The sequence below is a fragment of the Myodes glareolus genome, chromosome 19 (assembly GCF_982192425.1).
Source record: "Myodes glareolus chromosome 19, mMyoGla1.1, whole genome shotgun sequence".
In the NCBI taxonomy this organism is placed as follows: domain Eukaryota; kingdom Metazoa; phylum Chordata; class Mammalia; order Rodentia; family Cricetidae; genus Myodes; species Myodes glareolus.
Window position 1 is genome coordinate 10,096,819 of NC_142044.1, and position 22,524 is coordinate 10,119,342.

At 37.9% G+C, this 22,524-nt stretch overlaps 1 protein-coding gene across 4 annotated transcripts in view; it reads left to right on the top strand.

Annotated features, from left to right (window-relative positions):
• Pkhd1l1 (PKHD1 like 1) overlaps positions 1–22,524 on the top strand; it is a 134,419-nt gene that overhangs the window by 102,796 nt on the left and 9,099 nt on the right. For 3 of the 4 annotated variants that reach the window (XM_087898766.1, XM_087898767.1, XM_087898768.1), the window contains 13 exons: positions 1,054–1,183; positions 2,545–2,666; positions 4,562–4,652; positions 8,229–8,377; positions 8,458–8,580; positions 9,126–9,237; positions 9,319–9,435; positions 11,322–11,487; positions 14,656–14,888; positions 15,090–15,257; positions 18,190–18,347; positions 19,785–19,920; positions 22,148–22,489. In XM_087898766.1, coding sequence (XP_087754892.1) covers positions 1,054–1,183; positions 2,545–2,666; positions 4,562–4,652; positions 8,229–8,377; positions 8,458–8,580; positions 9,126–9,237; positions 9,319–9,435; positions 11,322–11,487; positions 14,656–14,888; positions 15,090–15,257; positions 18,190–18,347; positions 19,785–19,920; positions 22,148–22,489 — 2,047 coding nt within the window. Of the gene's footprint in view, positions 1–1,053; positions 1,184–2,544; positions 2,667–4,561; positions 4,653–8,228; positions 8,378–8,457; positions 8,581–9,125; positions 9,238–9,318; positions 9,436–11,321; positions 11,488–14,655; positions 14,889–15,089; positions 15,258–18,189; positions 18,348–19,784; positions 19,921–22,147; positions 22,490–22,524 lie in introns of those variants that run through there. The other variant, XM_087898769.1, reaches the window with a different exon arrangement.

Sequence of the window (22,524 nt, forward strand, 5' to 3'; positions counted from 1 at the left end):
CCCCCACTCCCTCTCCTCCCTCTCCAGTCCTAAGAGCAGTCAGGGTTTCCTGCCCTGTGGGAAGTTCAAGGTCCTCAACCCTCCCTCCAGGTCTAGGAACGTGAGCATCCACACAGACTAGGATCCCAAAAAGCCAGTACATGCAGACGAAACAAGACCCAGTGCCATTGTCAATGGCTTCTCAGTCAGCCCCCATGTCAGCCACATTCAGAGAATCCGGTTTGATCACATGCTCGTTCAGTCCCAGTCCAGCTGGCCTTGGTGAGCTCTCATTAGATCAGTCTCCATGTATCAGTGGGTGAATGCACTTCTCGCGGTCTTGACATCCTTTTTCATGATCTTAAAGGAAATAAAACAAATGTTTCTTGGCTTAACATTGAACCCTCTTGAGCCTGTGATATGGCTCACCAGGTATAAATGCTTTCTACTGAGCTGACAGCCTGAGTTCAGTCCCGGAACCTGTATAGTTGTATAGTGGAAGGAGAGAACCCACTTCCAAAGCTGTCCTCTGACTTCAAGTATGTGCTACAACACACACACACACACACACACACACACACACACAGAGAGAGAGAGAGAGAGAGAGAGAGAGAGAGAGAGAGAATAAAGAAATACAGAAATGTTTTTATATTTGAACCCCTGACTTATTCACTGACTTATTCCTATCAACATCTGGATTATGATTCTTGCCTGGAGTGTTACTATTGAATTTTTAAAAAATCACTACTAGCAGTTTAATTATTCTGTAAAACGATTTTTATCCCATTAGCATTTTGAAGGTAATAATAGAAATATGGACACACTGAAAAAAAGCCCTTGAGAAAATTCTAATCTCCATTTAAGGTGACCATATGGTTTCTACTTTATTTAATCATAAGTTCACGACATGAAAATCTTCCATGATTAAAAGACTATAGGGAAATCATCTCTTCTAAGAAAGAGTATGCATATGTAATCAAGGCTTGTTTGTTAAAAATTACCTAATTACGATTTTTCTCTAAATGTGTTTAATTTTTATTATAAAAATGTTCATGCATTCCAACTATTCCCAAGATTGAAGAACATGGTTTGTCTTATGTTCGAGGCTGTGCCTTTCATCACGGCTTCTCCCCAGCAATCGGTGTGTTTGGGACAGATGACTTGGACATTGACGACAACATCATCCACTTTACAGTAGGAGAAGGTAACAGAATACCATTTTGGTTCACATAGTGCACCTTTCTGAGGCAATCTTACTGTAAACGCTATAGCGAGGCTATCCGGTTGATCTTCCGGTGAGGGTGGAACTGGTCTATCTGTGCCGTTCAGTCAGGCAATCACTAAGCTGCATGTGGTGAGTTAGCCTCTGAACTGTGGCTGGTGCAACTGGAGAGATTGAACTTGTGTTTTGATTTTACTTAGTTATAGTTCATTGGCATCCAAATAGCCACCAGCGGCTACGACTGTGCTATCAAACAGTAGAGACCTCAACCTAAAGTGAGTTATTCAATCACTTATCTCTGCAGTTACTATGGGTTAGGCTGGAAAGACGCCTCAGTAATTAAAGACATTTGTTGCTCTTGCAGAGGACCCAGGCTGGATTCCTAGTAACACCAAGGTGGTTCACAACTACCCATAACTCCAGATCTAGGAGATTTATACCCTCTTCTGACTTCTGCTTGCACCAGGAATGTATGTGGTTCATGTCCATACATACGTGCAAAAAAACTTTTATAAACATAAAAGGATCTAAAATTTAATTACTATGACTTTATGCTACATTTTAAATGTGTGTATCGTTATTCTGTGTGTGTCTGAAGTGGACAGGAAAGGGGCATTCATGCCATGGCATGCATGTGCAGGTAAGAGGACATGAGGAGTCTGTTTACTGTTCCCATTAGTGTAGGCTCCCGCGATGGGACTTGTGTAGCCAAGCTTTGAGACAGGCATGTTTACTCACTCAGCCACTGAGCCTAAAGAATTACTATGACTTTTAGGATACCCCTCATATATCAATCATAAGGATTATCCATAGGTAGGATTATTTTATTTTAAAAATAATGCACAATATGAGTACGTTTCATTTCTATCATATGACGTACACTGCAAACTTATTTAATGCACACAAATGTTATGCATATGTTTATTAAAATATGAGGTGAAGCCCATAAGTCAACTAATTTAGCATTCGTCTAGAGCAGTGGTTCTCAACGCTCCTAATGCTGGGATTCATCCGTGCAGTTCTCCATGCTGTGGTGACTCCCAACGATGAAATTATTTCGTTGTTCCTACATAGCTGTAATTTTGCTATTGTTATGAATTGTAATGTAAATATATGACATGTGACCCCTGTAAAGGGTCATTAATTCTTAATGAGGATTAAGAACCACTGATCTAAACAATTCCAAATCAGGTAGTCCATATAAGAGTGAAGTTTGCTACCAAAAGATCAGGGGACCCTTTCTAAATCTCACCCTAGAAAGAAAGAAAAAAAAACTTTGCAGAAACAATTTAAAGCATTCCACATAGTATCTATTACAAAATTTCTATCTTTTTAAAACATAGGTATAAGAATATGGGGAGATGCCAATAGAGTACGTGGAAATTTGGTTACCCTTTCAGTTTGGCCAGGAACCTACCAGAACAGAAAAGACTTGAGTTCAACTCTTTGGCATGCAGCCATCGAGGTAGGGGAGAACACCTTTATTATAATGAATGACTGTAACATAAACATCAATTCTGTGAAAGTTGTATTTCTCAAAATTGAATAGGATTTCTTCCTTAGGTATTGATGCTCTATTAAAGTAAATTGGTTGAAGAAGTGAATGAGCTTTCTTAAAAATTATTTTTTTCTTTGAGAACTGAGTGGATGTCTATAACTCATTTTTATCATCCCTGCCCTCATTCCCACCTCCCACTTTTATGAGAACTCTCTCGACACAACCTTCTCCCAACTTCATGTCCTCTTCCTATATTTTTATAGCCCACTAAGTCTTCCTCTATGCTCATGGGTGTGAAGCAGTCTGCCGGAGCATGGGCAACCTGCTAGGGACCACAGCCTCAAAAGACTGACCTTCCTGCTCTAGTCATCATAAATTGTCCATAGCTCCACCGCTGGGGTGGAGCCACATACGCCCTTCTCCTCTCCATTATGGGACACTGACTAGCCTGACCTTGTGCAGAGTTTGTGGGTTCATGGACAGAACGGCCCTGCATCTCCACAAGACACTATTTTACAGTAATTTTTGGCTTTTACAGTCTTTCTAGCTCCCCTTGCATCATGTTCTCTGAGTCTTAGGGACGTGTGATGTGATGTAGATGTCCAATTTCGGGCTGTATGAACTTTGAAAAGTATGTTGCAAATTCTGATTGCAATTGAGTTTGTTGTTGTTGATGATGATAATGGTTTGTTAACATTGTCAGCCAATGTTTGTTAGTTTAAACAATTATCTTCCTTTCTTCTCCAACATTATTCATCATTTTTAGGTTCTGTTAGGGGGCCTCTCTGCTGCTATTAGACTGGGCATCTTGTGGACATTCTAAATACAAGATTGTTTACATTTATTAAAGATTAAGCATTTTATCCTTACTTCTTAGGAAGTTCTTTGCAAATACTGCAGTATATTTTAGCTATAGAGTAAGACCTCAAATGGAAAAATGGAAGTTAGAAAAGGATTTAGACAAAAGTCAAATTCCTCTTTAGTTTACTGACTATAGTATAGTAAGAGAAATTAATTTTAAAATAACTGTTTTTGGAAAATGGGAAAAGAATTAAGTTTTGTTGTTGTCTTCCTACTAAGTTCCTTAAGGAAAAACCTAAAAACTGAACATAACATACATGTGTGTGGTAAAAATATTCTTCTTTTCATCTATTTATTGTTAAAGTGCAATCAAACATCAATTCCAAATCTGTAAAATTATCTATAGGATTTTTAAAAAGTTATTACAGTCCAAAAAATCATTGTTTAATGTGCTTCAATTGGTGAAAGAATTTTCGCTTTTGTTTGTGTTTCTTACTGCCTTGTTGATATTTCTATAATTCACACCTTCATTTTTCTTGACTTTGACTCAGCTCATAGAGTGAAACTGTAAATTAATTACTATTACTTGAACTACACAGGTCTATGATGACAGCAGATGTTGCTAAACTAACCAACAGCCCCACAAAATCATATACTCCATTGTACTGTCCTCAGATATCTTTCTTTTAATGAATCAGTTAAATGGACAACAAATTATAACAAAAAGGTTTTCTGATAATTTTGGACTTTGGCCTGAAGCTTGTACAACTCTCACCACATCTCTGACTAAAATAAGAAGCAACCTCTGTGGCTGCAACCTTTCTAATGAAGAACTTGAGAGCTCAGTGAGCTAGCATATAAAGCGCAGGGTACAACCTCCAGCACCACAAAAGTAAAAACAATGGGATTTCATTTGTACTAATATTTGAATGGGATGAGTTATGATCATTAAAGCAAAGCACTGAATTAGGATTTTCCCACACATGTTTTCAATACACTCACATTCCTTGCACAATGGTGTACTAGATTAACCCTAAGCGTTTTATCTGTGGCCATGCCAGGTAAACAGAGGGACCAATACAGTCTTGCAGAACAACGTAGTTGCTGGATTTGGAAGAGTAGGATTCCGCATTGATGGTGAACCGTGTTCAAGTGAGTCCTTTAACATGGAATTGCTAAAACTAATGAAAAACTTGTCTGAATCATGAAAATGAGTGATTATCACTTACCATTTTGATGTCTGGTAGCTCCTTTTAAAGACTTAAACAAGGTACACAGTTTCAAAAACATGCAGTCTAACAGATGGATCCACCTGTTGCGTATGTTTGTGTGACACTGGGGATTGATGCAGGGTCTTGGGAATCCTAGGCAAGGACTCTATCACTGAGTTCTTCCCACAACACCTGGATCCGCTTTGAAGGAAAACCTTTTCTTTCTAGAGTTACCATCCCCAAGTTCCAATGGCCGTGTCAGTTCTTGACTCAGTGGGTGTTAGAAGGATAGTGAGCTTGTGCCACTGCAACTTTATCCAGCTCAGCATTGCCAAGAATACAGATGCATGCTCCTGGGGATGTGACAGTGTTTCCCTCCTGACCTAGAAGAATGAATGCCAATAACACGTGGTAAAAGCTGCATGCATGGAAAATTCAAAGGATATAAACAGTCTTCAGATACATTGCTCCACTGCAGTCATGATTAATCAAGAACTAAACAAATAACTATTCTTTTGGCAAGGTTGTAAGGACACAGGGAAGTTTACACATTGCTGATTGAAAACGCCCCCTGCATAAGAGATCTGACATGATCTACTGGCATCAGGTGTTCATTTACCTTTAACTAGGAATATCCATTTCAGGAAACATAGCTTCTGGAGACAGTGTCTTCCCATACGCAAAGATGGCTTCTAAACAAGGTTATTTATCTTCACTCCATCTGTACATGAAAGCCATCCTCTGCTCCTTCACAGTTAGACTAATAGAACAAAGACAAACATTAGAACATTGGCTTTGAAAAATAAGCTGAAAATGATGTAGAAATTTCCAGGATATTTGTAAGTGATAAGTGAAAGATGTTGAACAATAATATAGACAGTGCTTTTGTATATTGTTCATGTATAATGTTTTGTGGGAGGGAAGAAAATGAAGCTGTGTATGGTATTTAATTTATGTAAACTTTATATTGAGCATACAAAGAGAATTTATGGATGGCATAAGTAAGAGGGCAGGGTGACTTGGAATTCATTATTACATGATTTTATACTTTCTTTTCCTTTTAAACATATACATAAATTATTGCTAGATAATAAAGGGAAATAAAAGCAGGAAAGAGATGTTAATGGGTGTAACACTTGTTACACAGGCTCCAAAAGCAAGATGGTTAGCTAGTCGATCAAATTCAGCAAGTTCTGAGGTCCAGTGACAGATCCTGCCTCCATATAATGGAAAGGGTGATCAAGGAATATATTCATTGTCACCCTACACACATACACACAAGCACACATGCACATGGGAATGTTCACACACACACACACACACACACACACACACACACACACACACACACGGTGGGGGAGGGGATAAATGATGAAGTTTTCACTTCACTGAAACTGAAAAAAATGTTAAAGAAAATAGGCCTTTTTTTAAAACTTTATTTAACTTTATTTCATGTGCATTGGTATAATGATGTCAGATTCTCTTGAACTGGAGCTACAGACAGTTGCGAGCTGCCATGTGGGTGCTGGGAATTGAACCCGGGTCCTCTGGAGGAGCAGTCAGTGCTCTTAACCACTGAGCCATCTCACCAGCCCCAAGAAAATGGGTCTTTATCTGAAAATTTTGCACTTCATTTAATGCTGCTTTTGTTTCCCTGGAACATTATTTACAACAGCGTAGAGAAGAAATTGTGTATTTATCATAAAGTTCAGCTGCTCTGCTAATATTCTAGTTAATGAGCTAGTTATTTTTAAGAGTATATAAATCAATATATTCTGTCAATTCAAAAACAGTTTGTTACAAGCCAATTTTATTCTTGTTCAAAATATATTTTGAAGAAATAAAACAACGTTATCATTACATTTAACTGATTTCTTGATTACGGTCTTATTAGATATTTAAGTCTCCAACAGCTCCAAGTAGCTCTTTCTTTCTTTGACATGCAAAGAAAACTTAAAACTATAATTTTCTAAAGCTCACATAAAGTTTTCTTGTGGCTTTTGGTAGAATCAGAATATAGTTCTTGTATATCAATATTTACTTATCAGGTATAATGATACATTAATTCACTTTTCAGTGACTACTGATAGCACTAAACAAGAACGTTTGTAAGTAAGCCTATGGGCTGGGGAGATGGCTCAGTAGGGAAGAATACCTCCTGATCTCCCAGGGAGCTCAGGTTCAATTCCTAGTACCAACACTGGCGGCTCACAAATGCCTGTAACTCAAATTCCAGGCGATATGATACTTCCTTCTGGTCCTTGTAGACCCCAGCGCACAAGTGGTACACAGACATACATTCAGACAAAACACCTACATGAACAAAGTAAAACCATTTTTTCAAACGAATGAGCAAAAATATTAAAACTTTAAAAGGGTTTGCATTTATAGCAATGGAAATATAAAACACCAAAGAAAAAGCAAAGCTAAAGTTCCTGCAATGTTTATCAGTTTTTCCAACCCATCCCAGGCACTGGCAGAAGTACAGGGAAGGCACTGGTGGCCTGTGTGGGTCCAAAGAAGGGTCTGTCTCTATCATTATGTAGACACAGGGAATGAGAACAGACTCTTTTGGAGAAACAAACTCAAGCCAAGTCCAGAAAAACCAGACATAAAAGGTAGAGCTCAAAGGATTAGGAAGAAGGAGAGTGAAAGGAAGATGGGAGGTCTCAGAATCAGAGGACCATCATATCAATAATGAGGATAATGTTCTTTATAGCGAGAATTTGTACTTCTTTAGGTTATTTAATTTGATTTTAAAATAATCCTAAATTAGAGATTAGAAGTGTTTACAAACATGGAAACGGAGGTTCAAAGAGATTGAACAGTTTTTCCAAGATCATGTATATACCAATCCAAAATGCATCTAAGGAACACTCTCTGAATCTGGTGATGGATGAGGCAGACAGGATGGCTTCTCCCCTGAAGTTAACTTCCTAGAAGAAAGGAAAGATGCTTCATCAGATTTAATGTGGTAACACCTTAATTGCAACGGAAGAGGACTGGCGTGTTATTTTGAATTAGGTGGTCAGCAACAGCCTTTTAAGAAAGTGACTCTTTGAAATGATGTGGCCAGGAAACACATGAGAGAGAGAGAGAGAGAGAGAGAGAGAGAGAGAGAGAGAGAGAGAGAATGGAGATGAATTTTACACATGCAAGTCATTGTGTTTCAAGCTTATACTTGTTTTCATCTTATCCTCATGAAAATCCATGCTTGATTTAAATGGATGCTGTAATTAGGGGAGTTAATAATGTAAGTGGCTATACAATTTGCCAGTGATTCCACAATTATTCAGAGTAATAAAAGGCAAATTAGATAAAGATAATGCCAAGTCAAAAAATGAGAGCAAACCCATTAAAATATCATCACATTAAAATTTATATTGAGAAAAATACATACATATATATACAAATGTATATATATAATATTATAATATTATCTTTAACCAATAGTGATGATTAAAATTACAAAACATTCCTTGTAACACTAAGTTTCTGGCTCTCTATTTTTTTCAAGGTCAGGCTAATCCCATGGAAAACTGGTTTGACAATGAAGCCCACGGGGGTTTGTATGGCATCTACATGAACGAGGATGGACTTCCTGGATGTTCTCTTATACAAGGATTTACCGTTTGGTCATGCTGGGATTATGGAATTTATTTTCAGGTGCATATGATTGAGACGGTGATGGCTCATTTTCTGCTATGCTCATTCTTAGCAGTGTGTAACTACAGCTTGTGTTACAGACCACGGAGAGCGTACACATCTATAATGTGACTCTGGTGAACAACGGGATGGCCATTTTTCCCATGATCTACATGCCTCCGTCGGTGTCTCACAAAATCTCTAGTAAAACAGTAAAAATTAAGGTGAGGAGAAAGGACAATACTGAGGAATCAAAATTATTGAAAGTCTAATGAGAATAATGTCCCGCGTGTCTCTCTGATTAGCCTGTGTCTCTGAGATCACACAGACCCTTTCCTGACCACTCTGCCTTCCCCATTCATCTGTGACAGTCACTACAATTTCGTCCTCTCCCTCAAGATGTTTCCTCAAACTGCAGAGATGCTAACGGCATGCCCCCCACTTTGTATTTCCCCCATTTCTGCAAACGTTCTTATTTCTATCAGCATAGAAACAGAACATTTCATTTACTATAATTATTTGCATGCATAATATATAATCATGCTTATAAATATTTGCTTGAGAGCAAGCATAATTATTTGCTTTCATTGGAGTCTCATTCCTGTTGCTATCATCAGTCTCCATTTTTGTTCCCTGAGATCTTTGTTTAATGAGCACTTTACTTCTGACATTTTTAGCTTGTGCTTTGTTGCCATACAGTTCAGTAGGATCATGTTTCCTTTTAGGAAAAGTGAATATTAATGCTGTCTCATTTGACTCTTTTTGATAGAACTCATTAATTGTCGGAAGCAGCCCTGAATTTAACTGCTCAGATATCCTAAGTAGTGACAATCCTGATGTGGAACTCACCTCTGCACATCGAAGTTCTAGACCTCCTTCAGGTAAAAATTCGGAACCTTCCTCTTGGTTATCATGTATATGTGTATGCAGTTGCTGTTAACTTGTTTCTTTTTTCCTAAAAGGTGGGAGAAGTGGGATATGTTGGCCGACATTTGCTTCAGCTCATAACATGGCACCTCGGAAGCCCCATGCGGGGATCATGAGTTACAATGCGATCAGTGGCCTTCTGGATGTCTCAGGCAAGTTAAATATAGTCTTTCACAAATCTGCTCAATTTCCAGAGGAATATGTAAAGCACCTATTAATTAATAATGCTTCATTATCAGGAGACTGTATTTAAGTTGATTTCTGTCATAATCTATTGAATATGATATAATAATTTGTTTTTATTTTATGTGCATTGGTGCTTTCCCTTCATGTATGTCTGTGTGAAGGTGCCAGCTCCCCTGGAACTAGAGTTACAGACAGTTGTAACTGTGGATGCTGGGAATTAAACCTGGGTGCTCTGGAAAAGCGGCCAGTGCTTATAACCTCTGGCCATCTCTCCAGCCCCTGCTGAATATATTTTTAACATGACAATAAAAGAAGTCAGATTTCAAAATCCATTTCAAGCATGGTTCTCTAGTGAAATTTAGACATGTATATGTATATGAGTGTGTTGTATGTGTGCAAGACGAATACGAATTAGTATGTGGGTATGAGTGAGGGCATATGTGAAGGCTAGCAGAGGATGGTTGTGAGCCACCATGTGGTTGCTGGGAATTGCACTTAGGACCTTTGAAAGAGCAGGCAATGCTCTTAAACTCTGAGCCATCTCTCCAGCCCCCCTGAATTCATTATTTTATCACATTATAACTTAGGACCACTGTTTAGATCAGACTCCCTAGAGGTAGACTAGGAAGTGGAATTTTTTGCAAAGTGTTTTGTCCAAAGTATGTTTTCAGGAGAGAAAGTGTGAAGAAAAAGGGATAGGAGGAAGTATATAACAGAGTATGTGGATTCCCTGAGGTCCAGTGTCCACACAGCTGTGACAGCCAAATTTCACCGCATAGTTTTCCTGGCAGTCTTTCTTAATTCCTTTTTGTCAGGGCTGGCTATGCCTATATCGGCAGTGATGAGGAGTGTCTATTTCTTAGGGCAAAGGAGACTATAAAATGTCAAGAGAAATTCTATGGGAATGAAACAGTTGTTGCTGCTCTGTGGGCAACCCTTGAAGGAAGAGCTAGAGTTGAGTTCACTGGCCTAGTGAAGCTCTAGACAAGGTATAAACAGCATCTATCCCTACATCTGATTTCTACATATCTATGTTATCATTCAATTATTCATACACAGATTTCTTAAGATAAAATATATTTAATAAAGGTAGTAGAGAAACTTATTTAAAAGTTCTGGAAATAACCTTTGAGTTATTGTATTTTAAGTATGATTTAAAAAAGTCTTTTATTTAATCCAATTTGGAGTACATAATATATACAAAGAGGCCTAAATAAAAACAACAGATCAATTAATTCTTGCTGCATAATAAATCACCCTGAAAACTTGAAAAGTTTTCAACAACTAGCCCACAATCAGTGGATTTACACTATGGACTTTGTTCAGCCAAGTAATTCTTTAGTTATTGTTCCTTAGGCGTTTTCATTGAGTGTCCCCTAGTTTGTAGAATGAGTTTTGACTGCCTAGTTAATTAGAAATACCCTACTTCTTTCTATTAAACTTGATGTGTGGTGACTGTTGCTGGCCACTAGCCATGGTGATGGGAATGATTGAGCCACATAATCCTAGGCTTACTTATGCATTGAAAGTCATAGAATTTCAAGAAGCATCAAGACAACTACCCTCAACATGAACGCATCATCCCGATGTCTTCTTATGCCACAATTAACATTGTCTTATGATTTAAACAAAGTGTCAGTGCCAAATTGAGATAAAATGTGGGAGAGAATTACCTGGGTCATGTAGATATTAAGTTGCAATCATCTACTATAAATAAAGGGAGGTGCTTTTGTCATACCAGCCCAGAGCTCCAGGTTCAAGGCAGCGAGAAAGAATATATTGGCTGAAATAATTCTGGTCTCACATTGTTCTCCAGGGAAGGGTTATCATTTTTATATAACTTTTGTTTTAGGTTCAACATTTGTTGGCTTTAAGGATGTTTGTTCAGGAGAAACTAATGTGGTATTCATTACTAACCCTTTAAACGAGGATTTACAGCATCCAATCCATGTGAAGAGTGTACAGCTGGTTGACACTATCGAGCAATCCAAAGTATTCATACACAGACCTGACATAAGGTATTGTTATGAATATATATTCTTTCTTAACTTCCTGTTCCCCATCCTCTGTTAAACATCTGAAAAGGTTACTATGTTAAAATAACTGTTACTATCGAGAAACAAGTAGTTTTCACAGATATTCAGGCTCTGATAGTGTAAATATAAGCGTTCTCAGGTGTTTTTACAAGCAAGATTACTGTAATCTATCCTTACCCTGTTTTCCATGCACCATGAGTAGCATCGTCGTACATGCAAAGTGCGGGGATGAAGGCTTCGTCCGCTTTCCACGTTAATGTTTTTCCATCAGTCGTCATTAGGGGATAGGAAATATCTCTGTATCATTTCCTTTTTTAAAAATCAAGCTCTTAAAGTTTTTTGGCTTTAAAAAAACATGCAGCAACAAGCATGTTTTCTTATTTCAAAAGGGAAGGAGCAGGGCACTGTTACAATTAAATCAAAGGGAAACCTAAAATCCATCACTGTTAAGCAATTCCTGAGCTCAATGAGCAGTGCCTTAGGTTCACTTGTTGTATTTTCATTCTGAAGGCCTTGAACTATCACATTTCCTCAGGTCTTCCCTCCACAGCACTTGCTGCTTGTCCTGTAGGCTCAGGCTGGCTTCATGCCACTCCTTCTGCTGTTCTTGGTGAAGATCATATGGTCCTGGAATCTTCAATATCTTGAGATCACCACTGTAGCTCAGGTTATTCCTTCACAAAAGGCTTCCCTTCAAGTACTCTGACTCTGCCATGTCAGGCCTCATTTCTTTTTATTATGTTTTATTACCTTATGTTTTCCAAATGGCCCATCACAGGCACTCCAAGAATGGGCTCAGGGACTGCACATCAGTTATTCTATCCACAGTAATTATAGTTACATAGAAACTTAGAACTAAGACCTTTTCTGATCAGTGAATGTCAAGATATTTCCAAGAAGCATGATTCTACAGATTTGAGGTCATAGAATATTCTAGTCAACTCATGATACTTTTATAGGACTTATAAAACAGGAATTTAGTTGTAAGACTACATTAGAGAAAAGAAGTTTTCTGTCAGAAGCATTTGACCAGCTTGCAGAGACTCAAAGGCACAAAGCTCTGTAACTAATGGATGTTTCCCACAGAGAGACACAATATTCCACCAACAACTCAGCTTCGTATGATTTGATTTTGATGACAGCCCTACATTGACTTGTTTAATCATTTTTGAACTGTGGTAGGTTTATTCAGCACTAACACTAACATCTGCTATTTAGTGGTCATTGACTTCTTTGGATTTCAGGTATAATTTTGATGTCTAGGTCATGAAGTCTGTATTGTGGTTTTAGCTACGGTTTGTTTTAGTTTTGTTTGGAGTGGAGATTGTTGGTAATCTTCCAGATCTTCCTTGCCAAACAGTGCACTCACCCTTCAAAACTTCGCAGCCAAGAGTGGCTTTTTGCATTTGCTGTTATAGAAATCCCTGCCTTACAATTTATCATCATCTTTGCAACCCAGAGAAAATGACTGATTCTGGAGAATTCTGTCTCACCCCGACTCAATGCAGTTCACTTACCAAAACCTTTTTATAGAATCCGAATGAAGCTGGTTTGAATTAGCCAGGCATGCTCTATGTTGCTCCTTTCCCTGGGTTTTGAGATGTATCTTTCCACAATTCACACAAAAATCTACTTGTGAGGCTTTTGGGAACCTGAGTGAAGACTGTTAGGGTCTGAGAAAAGTCTCCCCAAAAGACCAACAGCCACAGATGCAATAACAGGAGTGCTTTATCAATTCCAACATTGGGGTGGCACTTAGCATCCTCCAAAGAAGGTCACAAGCTCCTTTTAAAGGGAGTTAGAGGAATTCCGGTGAGGAGGGATTAATCTGGGGCTAATTGGTGGAGCAAAGATTAGTATGGGGCTGATTGGTGGGAGGTCCTAGTGGGTAGGGACCTTCCAGCAGCAGAATAGGGCAAGCTATCTTTAGCCTGCAGAAGAATGGGAGACACCTGCTGAGCCAGCAGATGGGCTTGTGGGGATGCTTGCTGATGGTCACCCATAAGTTGTGGTTTTCATGAGACCTGCTTGCTCAGCTCTGTCCTGTTCTAGTGAAGTGAAACTAAGGTCTGGTCTCTGTCAGGGCTCTGGTCTGTTCCCCCCCCCCCCAGCCCTTTCCAGCCTTCTCAAAGATAGCACACACAACCATACAGTTTGAGGGTACCTGAACACCTTACTTACAGATTTGATTACAAAAGCACCCAACACGTACTTGAATATAAAGAACTCATTAACTACTGAAATAAGTTATTGAAATTCTCCCAAATGTGTATTAGAATAAGAGGAAACTGATAGTATTTCTCTCATGACCAAAAAAAAGAGGCATACTAGGCTTCATATAACAGGTCCAAGATTTTCACTACTGCAGTGTTGTTGGAACTCTGGGAATGAAACATATTTCTTCACTATATACATCACAGCACCTTCAAATACACAGTATATGATTTGAATGTGTTATACATTGCATACTTAGCCATCTTTCATTATTATATCTGAGGACACTCAACACTGCAGGTGACAGAAGATGAAGCCAATATAATATTTTAGGTTGAACTGTGAAGACATTTACAGTATTGTCACCTCTAGAATGGTTACCACTATGTAACAGAAGGATCACAATCCAAGTTCATCAGTGTGTACATAGATAAAATTATTTAAGATTATATATCAGCCTTCAACTAGCAAAGAGCCTAAGATATCAGGTAGGAAGGTGAAAGAGACAACTATTATTAAATATTTATATTATCTTATAGTAAGTAGTACTTTACCCTTTGTAGAGACAAAAAATAGTGAGAAAATTAGCAGAGAGTAGCAGGCCGACACAGAGATTGCCATCCTGTCACAACTAAATATAGACATCCACCTGCGGCATCGATAAATGTTTGTGTATTATGAACAACACACAAAAATCCAATCTATAGTTATATAAAATATGGGATACCAACACGGAGTTCTAAGTATATCTTCCACCTATATAACTTGTCATTTTGAAAGGCTAATAAATCCAGAAGAATGGACTAAATAAACACCATGAAAACAATCACTCTTCTTTGTGATGCTAATTTCACAGGCTAGTTTGTCCCACAAGAGATTTTCTGAAATAAGACTCAATCAGTGACTTCAGTTGTTCGTTTTGCGTTTTCTCCCCAGTAAAGTGAACCCATCTGATTGTGTGGACATGGTTTGTGATGCCAAAAGAAAGTCCTTCCTTAGAGACATGGATGGCTCCTTCCTGGGGAACTCGGGGTCAGTGATCCCTCAGGCAGAATATGAATGGGATGGTAACAGCCGACTGGGGATTGGGGACTATCGAATTCCTAAGGCAATGCTCACCTTTCTGAACGGAAGTAGAATTCCTGTCATGGAGAAAGCACCTCATAAAGGTTTGTGGTTCTAGTAATAGAATGGTAATTCTATGATTAAACTTGAAGTTTATGAAATGAAGTTCCTTTTTTAAAAAAATTGGATGATGAACCAACAACTCATTGCTTCTGTTTATTGATCCCATAAATAAGATAAGGACAATAGAAAGACATTTTTTCAGAGATCTACCATTTCTAAAACATTAATACACATGTTTCTAGGGATTATTAGAGACACGACCTGTAAATACATCCCAGCATGGCAGAGCTATCAGTGTTCTGGAATGGAGTATGCAATGATGGTTATAGAAAGCCTGGATTCTGACACAGAAACACGAAGACTTTCCCCAGTGGCTATCATGAGCAACGGCTATGTTGATCTCATTAATGGTAAGTGTTCTGTGTAAGTGGACTTGAATTAGTCGAAGCATTTATTTAATGCAGAGAGCTACCTGAAAAATTGTTTGCATATAAAACCAACAAATACAAAGACTTCTTGGCCTTCCATATTTAAGAAATAACTGTGTGCAAGAGTGATATTTGACTCAGTGGTTTACCAAGTAGGAGATCCAGGACATTTATTTCATATTGAGTATTTGATGGAATGTTGTAAGAAAGGTGGCTTGTTGATTCCCCGCCACTCAGCCCTGAAATAATCACACAGAAACCATATTATTTAAATCACTGCTTGGTCCCTTAGCTCTTGCTTTTTATTTGCTAACTCTTACAACTTAACTTAACCTATCTCCATTAATCTGTACATCACCACAAAGTCGTGGCCTACCAGCAAAATTTCATCATGTCTGTCTCCGGCAGTGACTCCATGGCTTTGCCCTGACTCCATCCTTCTTTCTCCCAGCATTCAGTTTAGTTTTCCCCACCTAGCTCTGTTCTATCCTATCAGGCCAAGCCAGTTTCTTTATTAACCAATGGTATTCACAGCATACAGAGGGAAGTTCCACATCAATGGAAGATGAAGAAGGAGAGAAGGGAAGGAGGAGCAAAGTAGTTCCTGTAAACACTGTCACACCTTTATTAATAAGGATATATAAATACTTTGAGGAAAAAGTTTGGCCTAAACATCTTCAAAAATATGCATTGCCTTATAAAAATGAAAGGAAGCTTGATAATGGGTTTTCAGAATATACTAGAGGAGTGTTGTATCATTCTATCAATCTCTGAACTTATTTTGCACCTAAAAGGGGTTCTTTATATAAACACACAGCATATTCTTTTGACTTTTGAGAATAATTCATGAGGGTTCAGAGTCTAGGCTTTTCCCATTCTGGCCCTAGATAGATGGAGTGCAAGTAGGAAGAAATGGTTTTCAAAGAGATTAAGATCTACTTTGGAGAACAAGAGTGTTTCAGTCAATAAAACGACGTTCTAAAATTAAGTCACCAAAAGCACAGGTCAGAAATCGTGAATATCCTCAAATAGCTCTGGGACCCAAATTTCAGTCCCTCAGCAAGTTTAGTACTGAAGAGAGACACCGAACCTGGACCACACAGATTTCCATGCCCCGCTAGCTGTGCTATGATGTGCTGTCAAAAACAGTCTAGGAGTCAAAAAAATGGTCATTATCTCACAAAATATGCTTTTTAAAAACCTGTGAAAGAAACAGAAGATTCTAAATTAGAGAAATTTGGAAGTTCCATGGTTTTTTTTGTTTGTTTGTTTGTTTGGTTTTTTTTTTTTTTTTTTTGCTTTCCATGATATTCTGACTACTCCCATTTAGTTCCTGTAGCAAGGAATCAATATCAAATATTGCCTTTCAGGCTCTCAAAGCAGAGGTTATGAGAACAAGGTCAGAGAAGTCAATGAATAACAGTGGAGTGGAAAAGAAGTTTTCACATTTCTCTGTGTTTGTAATGAAGGGATTTTTTTTTATATTTACCTCACCTGATGGGAAATCTAAGTTTTTCACTTAACGCAGTGAGGCATTATTTCTTTTATAAATGAGTTTAAATTTAACAGTATTGATAATTTTTTAAAAAGTCTTAAGTAGATATTACTAGTGTATAAAAAGTCATGGAAGTGTTATGAAAATTATATTGACTTGGGGAAAATACCATAAAAGTGACTGAATGTCATTAAGGTTTTCTTTCTATTCTTAATGTGAAATTTATGTTTTTTTAATGTGCGGCTTTCTTACTTTAAAAGTTTTATTTTATATACAGACATTTTTGTGTGTTTGTTTTTAAAGCCCACAGAGAGGATATGTTTAAAGTAGGATTTATATTTGTGTGCTAATGGATAAAGTTACATTTTCCTTGAAATTGAGAAGTCCATTCGATTTAAAATTTGATTGAAATTCAGTTATAAATATTAATGAGGCTTCTAAGTGAGCCAGAAAATTCAGCAAACTTAATGAAGAAATGCATTAGGAAATTTTATCAGTCATAACTCATGTAGTTTTTATTGAAATAAAATAGAGAAGTTTGCTATGGAAGCAATGATATACTAGTTCTGAAAATGTCTAGACTCTAGTAGAAAACCATCTGTTATGTCTTATTGTTTTAGAGTAGCCGCTTATTTTATAGAGTGTGCTAAGATGATTTTGGTTCACTAATCATATTAACTCTTCAGTGGTGCCTATGCTACTGTCTAATAAATATTCACTGTTACTACTACTATTAGAAAATAACAAAGACTTGATCCAAACAAACTTCTGAGCTGGCCCTTCTGGTGTAGGACGGATAAACATCTGGCTACACAGAGAGTGCAAGGCTAAACTGAACAATTAAGTGCAGTTCTGTCTCAAAGTAAAACATATATCAAGGGAGAAGGAGGCAGTTCTGAGGGAAGATTCGTGACTAGCATGTATGAGCCCTGAAGTTCAATCCCCCACAGCTCCAAATCAAATGTGTTGTGGAATTTATGGGTTGACTAATAAATAAATGAGCAAGTGGCCAAAAAACATTAATGCATCTTGTTCAGGAACACAAATGTTCATTCTTTGCGGGCAGGCTCTGTCTTAATGAAACAGCTATGCTACATACATTTCCTAGAAAATGACCCCAGAAAGCTAAGTCTTGACCATAGTGACACATACAGTTCTCTAACACAAATCCTAGCTAACACATTGTCATCTCTTTAATCCCAGTCAGTATGAAAGGAAGGATAATAGGAGCAAGTTGCTTCTCTGCCTTCCATTTTAAGCCAAAGTTTGAGAACCAGCTGGGTAGACAGAGGATAAATACTAGGTTTAACTGCTGAGCTTGCATCTGAACCAAACCTTTGCAATTTATTTTAAATATAAAGAGAAATAAACAAGCTCTCAAGAAATAGGAACACGGACATTGATTTTGCATGAATTTAGGCCCACAGGACCATGGTTGGTGTGCTGGGTACACATGCCAAAGAAGACTCTCCCTGTTCCATGGCATAGTGGCCCTGAACAAAATGTATGAGGTTTACTTCACTGGGACCAGTCCTCAGAATCTTCGGCTGATGTTGCTTAACGTTGAACATAATAAGGTGAGCCTAGATAGAAATACTGCCTTACCGGTTATCAGAGTTCCAAACTCTGGCAATTAAGTCTCACTCCTGCCTTCTCTAATTTTGTCATCCGTCTAGCTCATTTATAAAGATCCATTAGTGTAGTGTTGAAAATGCTATTAATATGGACAGGGTTTCTTTTCTTGAAAGAATACATATGTACCAAACTCCTCCTTCCAATATGCGTTGATTCCTAAGCTCCATTTATGAGAACTGACTGATATTTATTATAGAGTGACTAGCAAGCAAGCCTGAATTTTTATACTAAAATCACATATGACTTAAAGTAATATATTTGTTTTTCTTATTCTTCCATGTTGATATTATGCATATACATATCAGAAATATACCTTAGAAATGTATTGCCATGTTTTCAGCATATTTTTTTAAATATCTCTGATAGTGTCACATCTTTGCTGTCAGTGTTACTCAGCTGGGAACATTAAATTTATTCAGACTGCCAGTGGGGGAAAGTATTGATCAGTAGTCCCATAATCCAGGCTTTCTTTTTTACATATACAAGACTTTAAAGTCCTAGAGTGTTAAGTACAGGAAAATACCTGACCAGATGAAGGAAGGGAACGGAGGAGAAATGAGAGACATCCTTCCTTCTCAGGTGATAGCGAGTCCGTGCTTTGCATTGCTAAGATAAAAACTCGGGCATCACTATTGTGCCCTCTCGCTCTGTTTCATTCCTTACCCAATCCAACCGTGAATTCTGCTGACTTTCCAAACAGCTGGCGTCGGAGGATCTCTTACCAATTCCACTGCTACCGCTTAGTGAAGCGACTCTTGTCCCTAGAAGAAGGCAACTGCCTACACCCCTCTTCCTGTGTCTTCTCTTGCCCTCCAGTGGTCTGCTCACCTCAGCCACAGAGGACACGTTAGGACTCTCCTCTAGCAAACATGAGATTGGTTCCACTCATCTCTGTGTGAACTCTTCTTCACAATGACCGACAAGACCCTATGGGAATCTCCCCATGTTTCACCTGAGTTTTACCAGTCTTTGTACCAAAGTTTTGTGAGATAGTGTTCAAATTACAGATTTAATTTTGTGTTCCTATAAAGCAGAACACTATTAAGTATGTCCCAGCCGCTGGCTTCAAAAGTCTCTTTTATACTTCGTTGTCTTTGAAAGGGACCCTGACTTCAACTTGTACATGACTTCTCTAATAATTTTTTTCTTATGTTACATTCTTCTCCTGGGATTTGTCAGTTAGGAGTTAATATATCATATCTGCATGAATGGTTAAATGCAAGCATATTTTGAATCTTTTTCCAATATTTGCCCTGAGTTCACAAAAACTTATTATCTTATTAAAGCTGTACATAGTTAGAATACCTTTTTAAGAACTAAATTCTAATCATTCTCTTCTATTGCTCTAATAAAAACATATAAATGTTTGTTTTTAACAGGCAGTTCTGGTAGGAATTTTCTTTTCTACACTTCAGCGTTTGGATGTCTATGTGAACAATTCCCTGGTCTGTCCCAAAAATACAGCATGGAATGCCCAAAAGAAACTCTGCGAACTTCACAGACCTCTGAACACAGGTATTTCTTTAGTACAGTATACACACGTGTGTATGTATGGGCACACGCCTGCACGCACATGTGTGTGTGAATATATATATTTTGTTCCTTATAAATATTTTTTGAAACATTTTATTTTTCCACCATTTCCTTAACGATTGGTGAATAAAGAAGAAAGTACACTTTTTAGTCCACTTCAACAAAAAACTAAGATGTGATCTTTCATAAAGTGTTTTGAATGATCCCTGCTTGCAACTCTTTACCTGTAGGTGAATTAAGACAAGAGCTTTTGTAATGGACATGCTTGTTACTTCCTGACTAAGTTTTTCTTCGATGTGTATGGTTTAACTGCTCTTATACTTAAAAGAGATTTCTCTCAGAATCTTTTGCTTGCCCTCTGCTTTATTTCTGTACTATGGAGGTCAATTCCTGAATTAATTCTAGTTATCAGATGTACTGTCAAGAAAGCTATCATAATACCGACATTATCAATTACATATTACAAAATACACTTGATTTGAATGTAATACACAAAAAGGGCTGCATTTATTTATATAGTGATATTTACAAACCAAGAATTATCCCTGTTCATTTAGGGCTTTTTGTTAAATAGGATTCTAATGTTGTTGATAGCAAACGTGTTTCATAAGTGGACTTAGATTACTTGCCTGTGGGCTCCATGATCTTGGCCCACTATTACAAAATTGTAAACAACAAACTCTAAGCTAAACCTGGAAATCTGAATGAGCTGTCAATACTCTTTGTCATTTGTGAAACAAGTCTTGTTTTTGATACTAATAAAAGAGCTAAACTTTCCAGAGACATTCTTACATGTCAGACACTCAGCTCTAAGTGCTTTATGTATAAATTCTTGTTATGTCCCATTATACCTTAGATCAGTGGTTCTCAGCCTTTTTGATGCTGTCACCTTTTAATGCAGTTCCTTATGTTGTGGTGACCTCCAGCCGTAAAATTATTTTCATTACTACTTCATAACTGTAACTTTGATAATGTTTTGAATCGTAATGTGAATACCCTGTGTTTTCTGATGCTCTTGGGGGACCCCAGTAAAAGGAGTGTTTGCTACAAGGGGTGGCGACCCTCAGGTTGTGAATCACAACCTTAGACAGTAAGAAACAGCTGAATAAAGTGAGGCAAAGAGCTGGAAATCAAAACCACAGGTGCCTTTTAATAGATTAACAAGACTGTGTATGTATGTTATCAGTTTGTTTTTTCATAATATTGCTGGATTTTTTCTTGTTTTTGCTTTTTTTTTTCCCAGTGCTGATGCTCAAACATGCAATTGCTTCTCTGGCCAAAAATTAAAGCCAAAAAAAAAAGCATTTTTCTTGCAGAGTTTCTTCAAAGCTTTAGCGCACTGAATGCAGCATGCCCTCGCACCACAAGCCTCTCTATATTTTAAGATGACCTGAAATGCTCTGTTGCCTTGATCTCTATGTCCTTCATGGCTGCAGTGACATAAAAAAGTCAACTAAGATGGATGGCACAGGCGTGTTAACGAGAGTGTGAACTCATACCTACTCTGTAGCACGGGGCACTTTGGGGCTTACATGGTGGAGATCTGCTGGTTCTTAATTGTGTTGGCACTCTCTCTCTCTCTCTCTCACACACACACACACACACACACACACACAAACACACACACAAACACACACACACACACACACACACACACACACAAACAAAATCCAGTTCCCTAGTAGAATTTGTTTTGGTTCATCGTAGTTTTGACAAGCTAGCACATCATCCCATTTGGACAGCAGGAGAATCCTCTGAGATGTTTTAATAGATCCTTCATTTTTATCACATACCTTCTGTCCTCAGTAGAACGAGAAATATTAACGTGTATGTGCTGAATGAATTAGAAGGCCATTTTAAATTTACACTTTTAAATCACCAAATTCCTTCACCTGCAGCTTTAAAACTCAGACTATGTAAGTTGTCTTCTATAAGTTCAGAATAAATTTCTGGGTGTTTTGGTTTCTCGTTTTTATTGTGACAATATATAACTCTTTTGGAAATTGATTTTGTATACAATGACTATTAATAGTATTATTTAATGGATTATCACATTGCAAGTTAGTTTCATAGGAATTTGGTTTTTAATATGTATGCTTTGTTATGAAAATGATATCATTGAACTTTTTGGAGTTCAAACAAATATTAAATACTGCATTTGGCCATTGTGCTAATAGAAATATATTCTGATATTTTGCTGTCTTCCTAGAGCAATTCCTTCCTAACCTGGGTTCCGCTGACCCGGGTGAGAACTACTTTGACAGAGTCTACCAGATGCTGTACCTTGTGGTTAAAGGAACCACACCTGTGGAAGTCCACACTGCTACAGTCATCTTTGTTTCTTTCCAACTGCCTGCTGTGACAGAGGACGATTTCTTTAGCTCTCACAATCTGGTTAGAAACCTTGCCTTGTTCCTAAAAATATCGAGTGACAAAATCCGTGTCAGCAGAATAATGGGAGCTAGTCTGCGGAGGAAGAGATCCGTGGGACGCGCAGTGGAATTAGAGATCGGAGCCGCTCCTGCTTGGTTCTTAAGCAACTCGACCACAGGTATGGGTAGCGGCCTTTGAGATAAAGGAATGTCA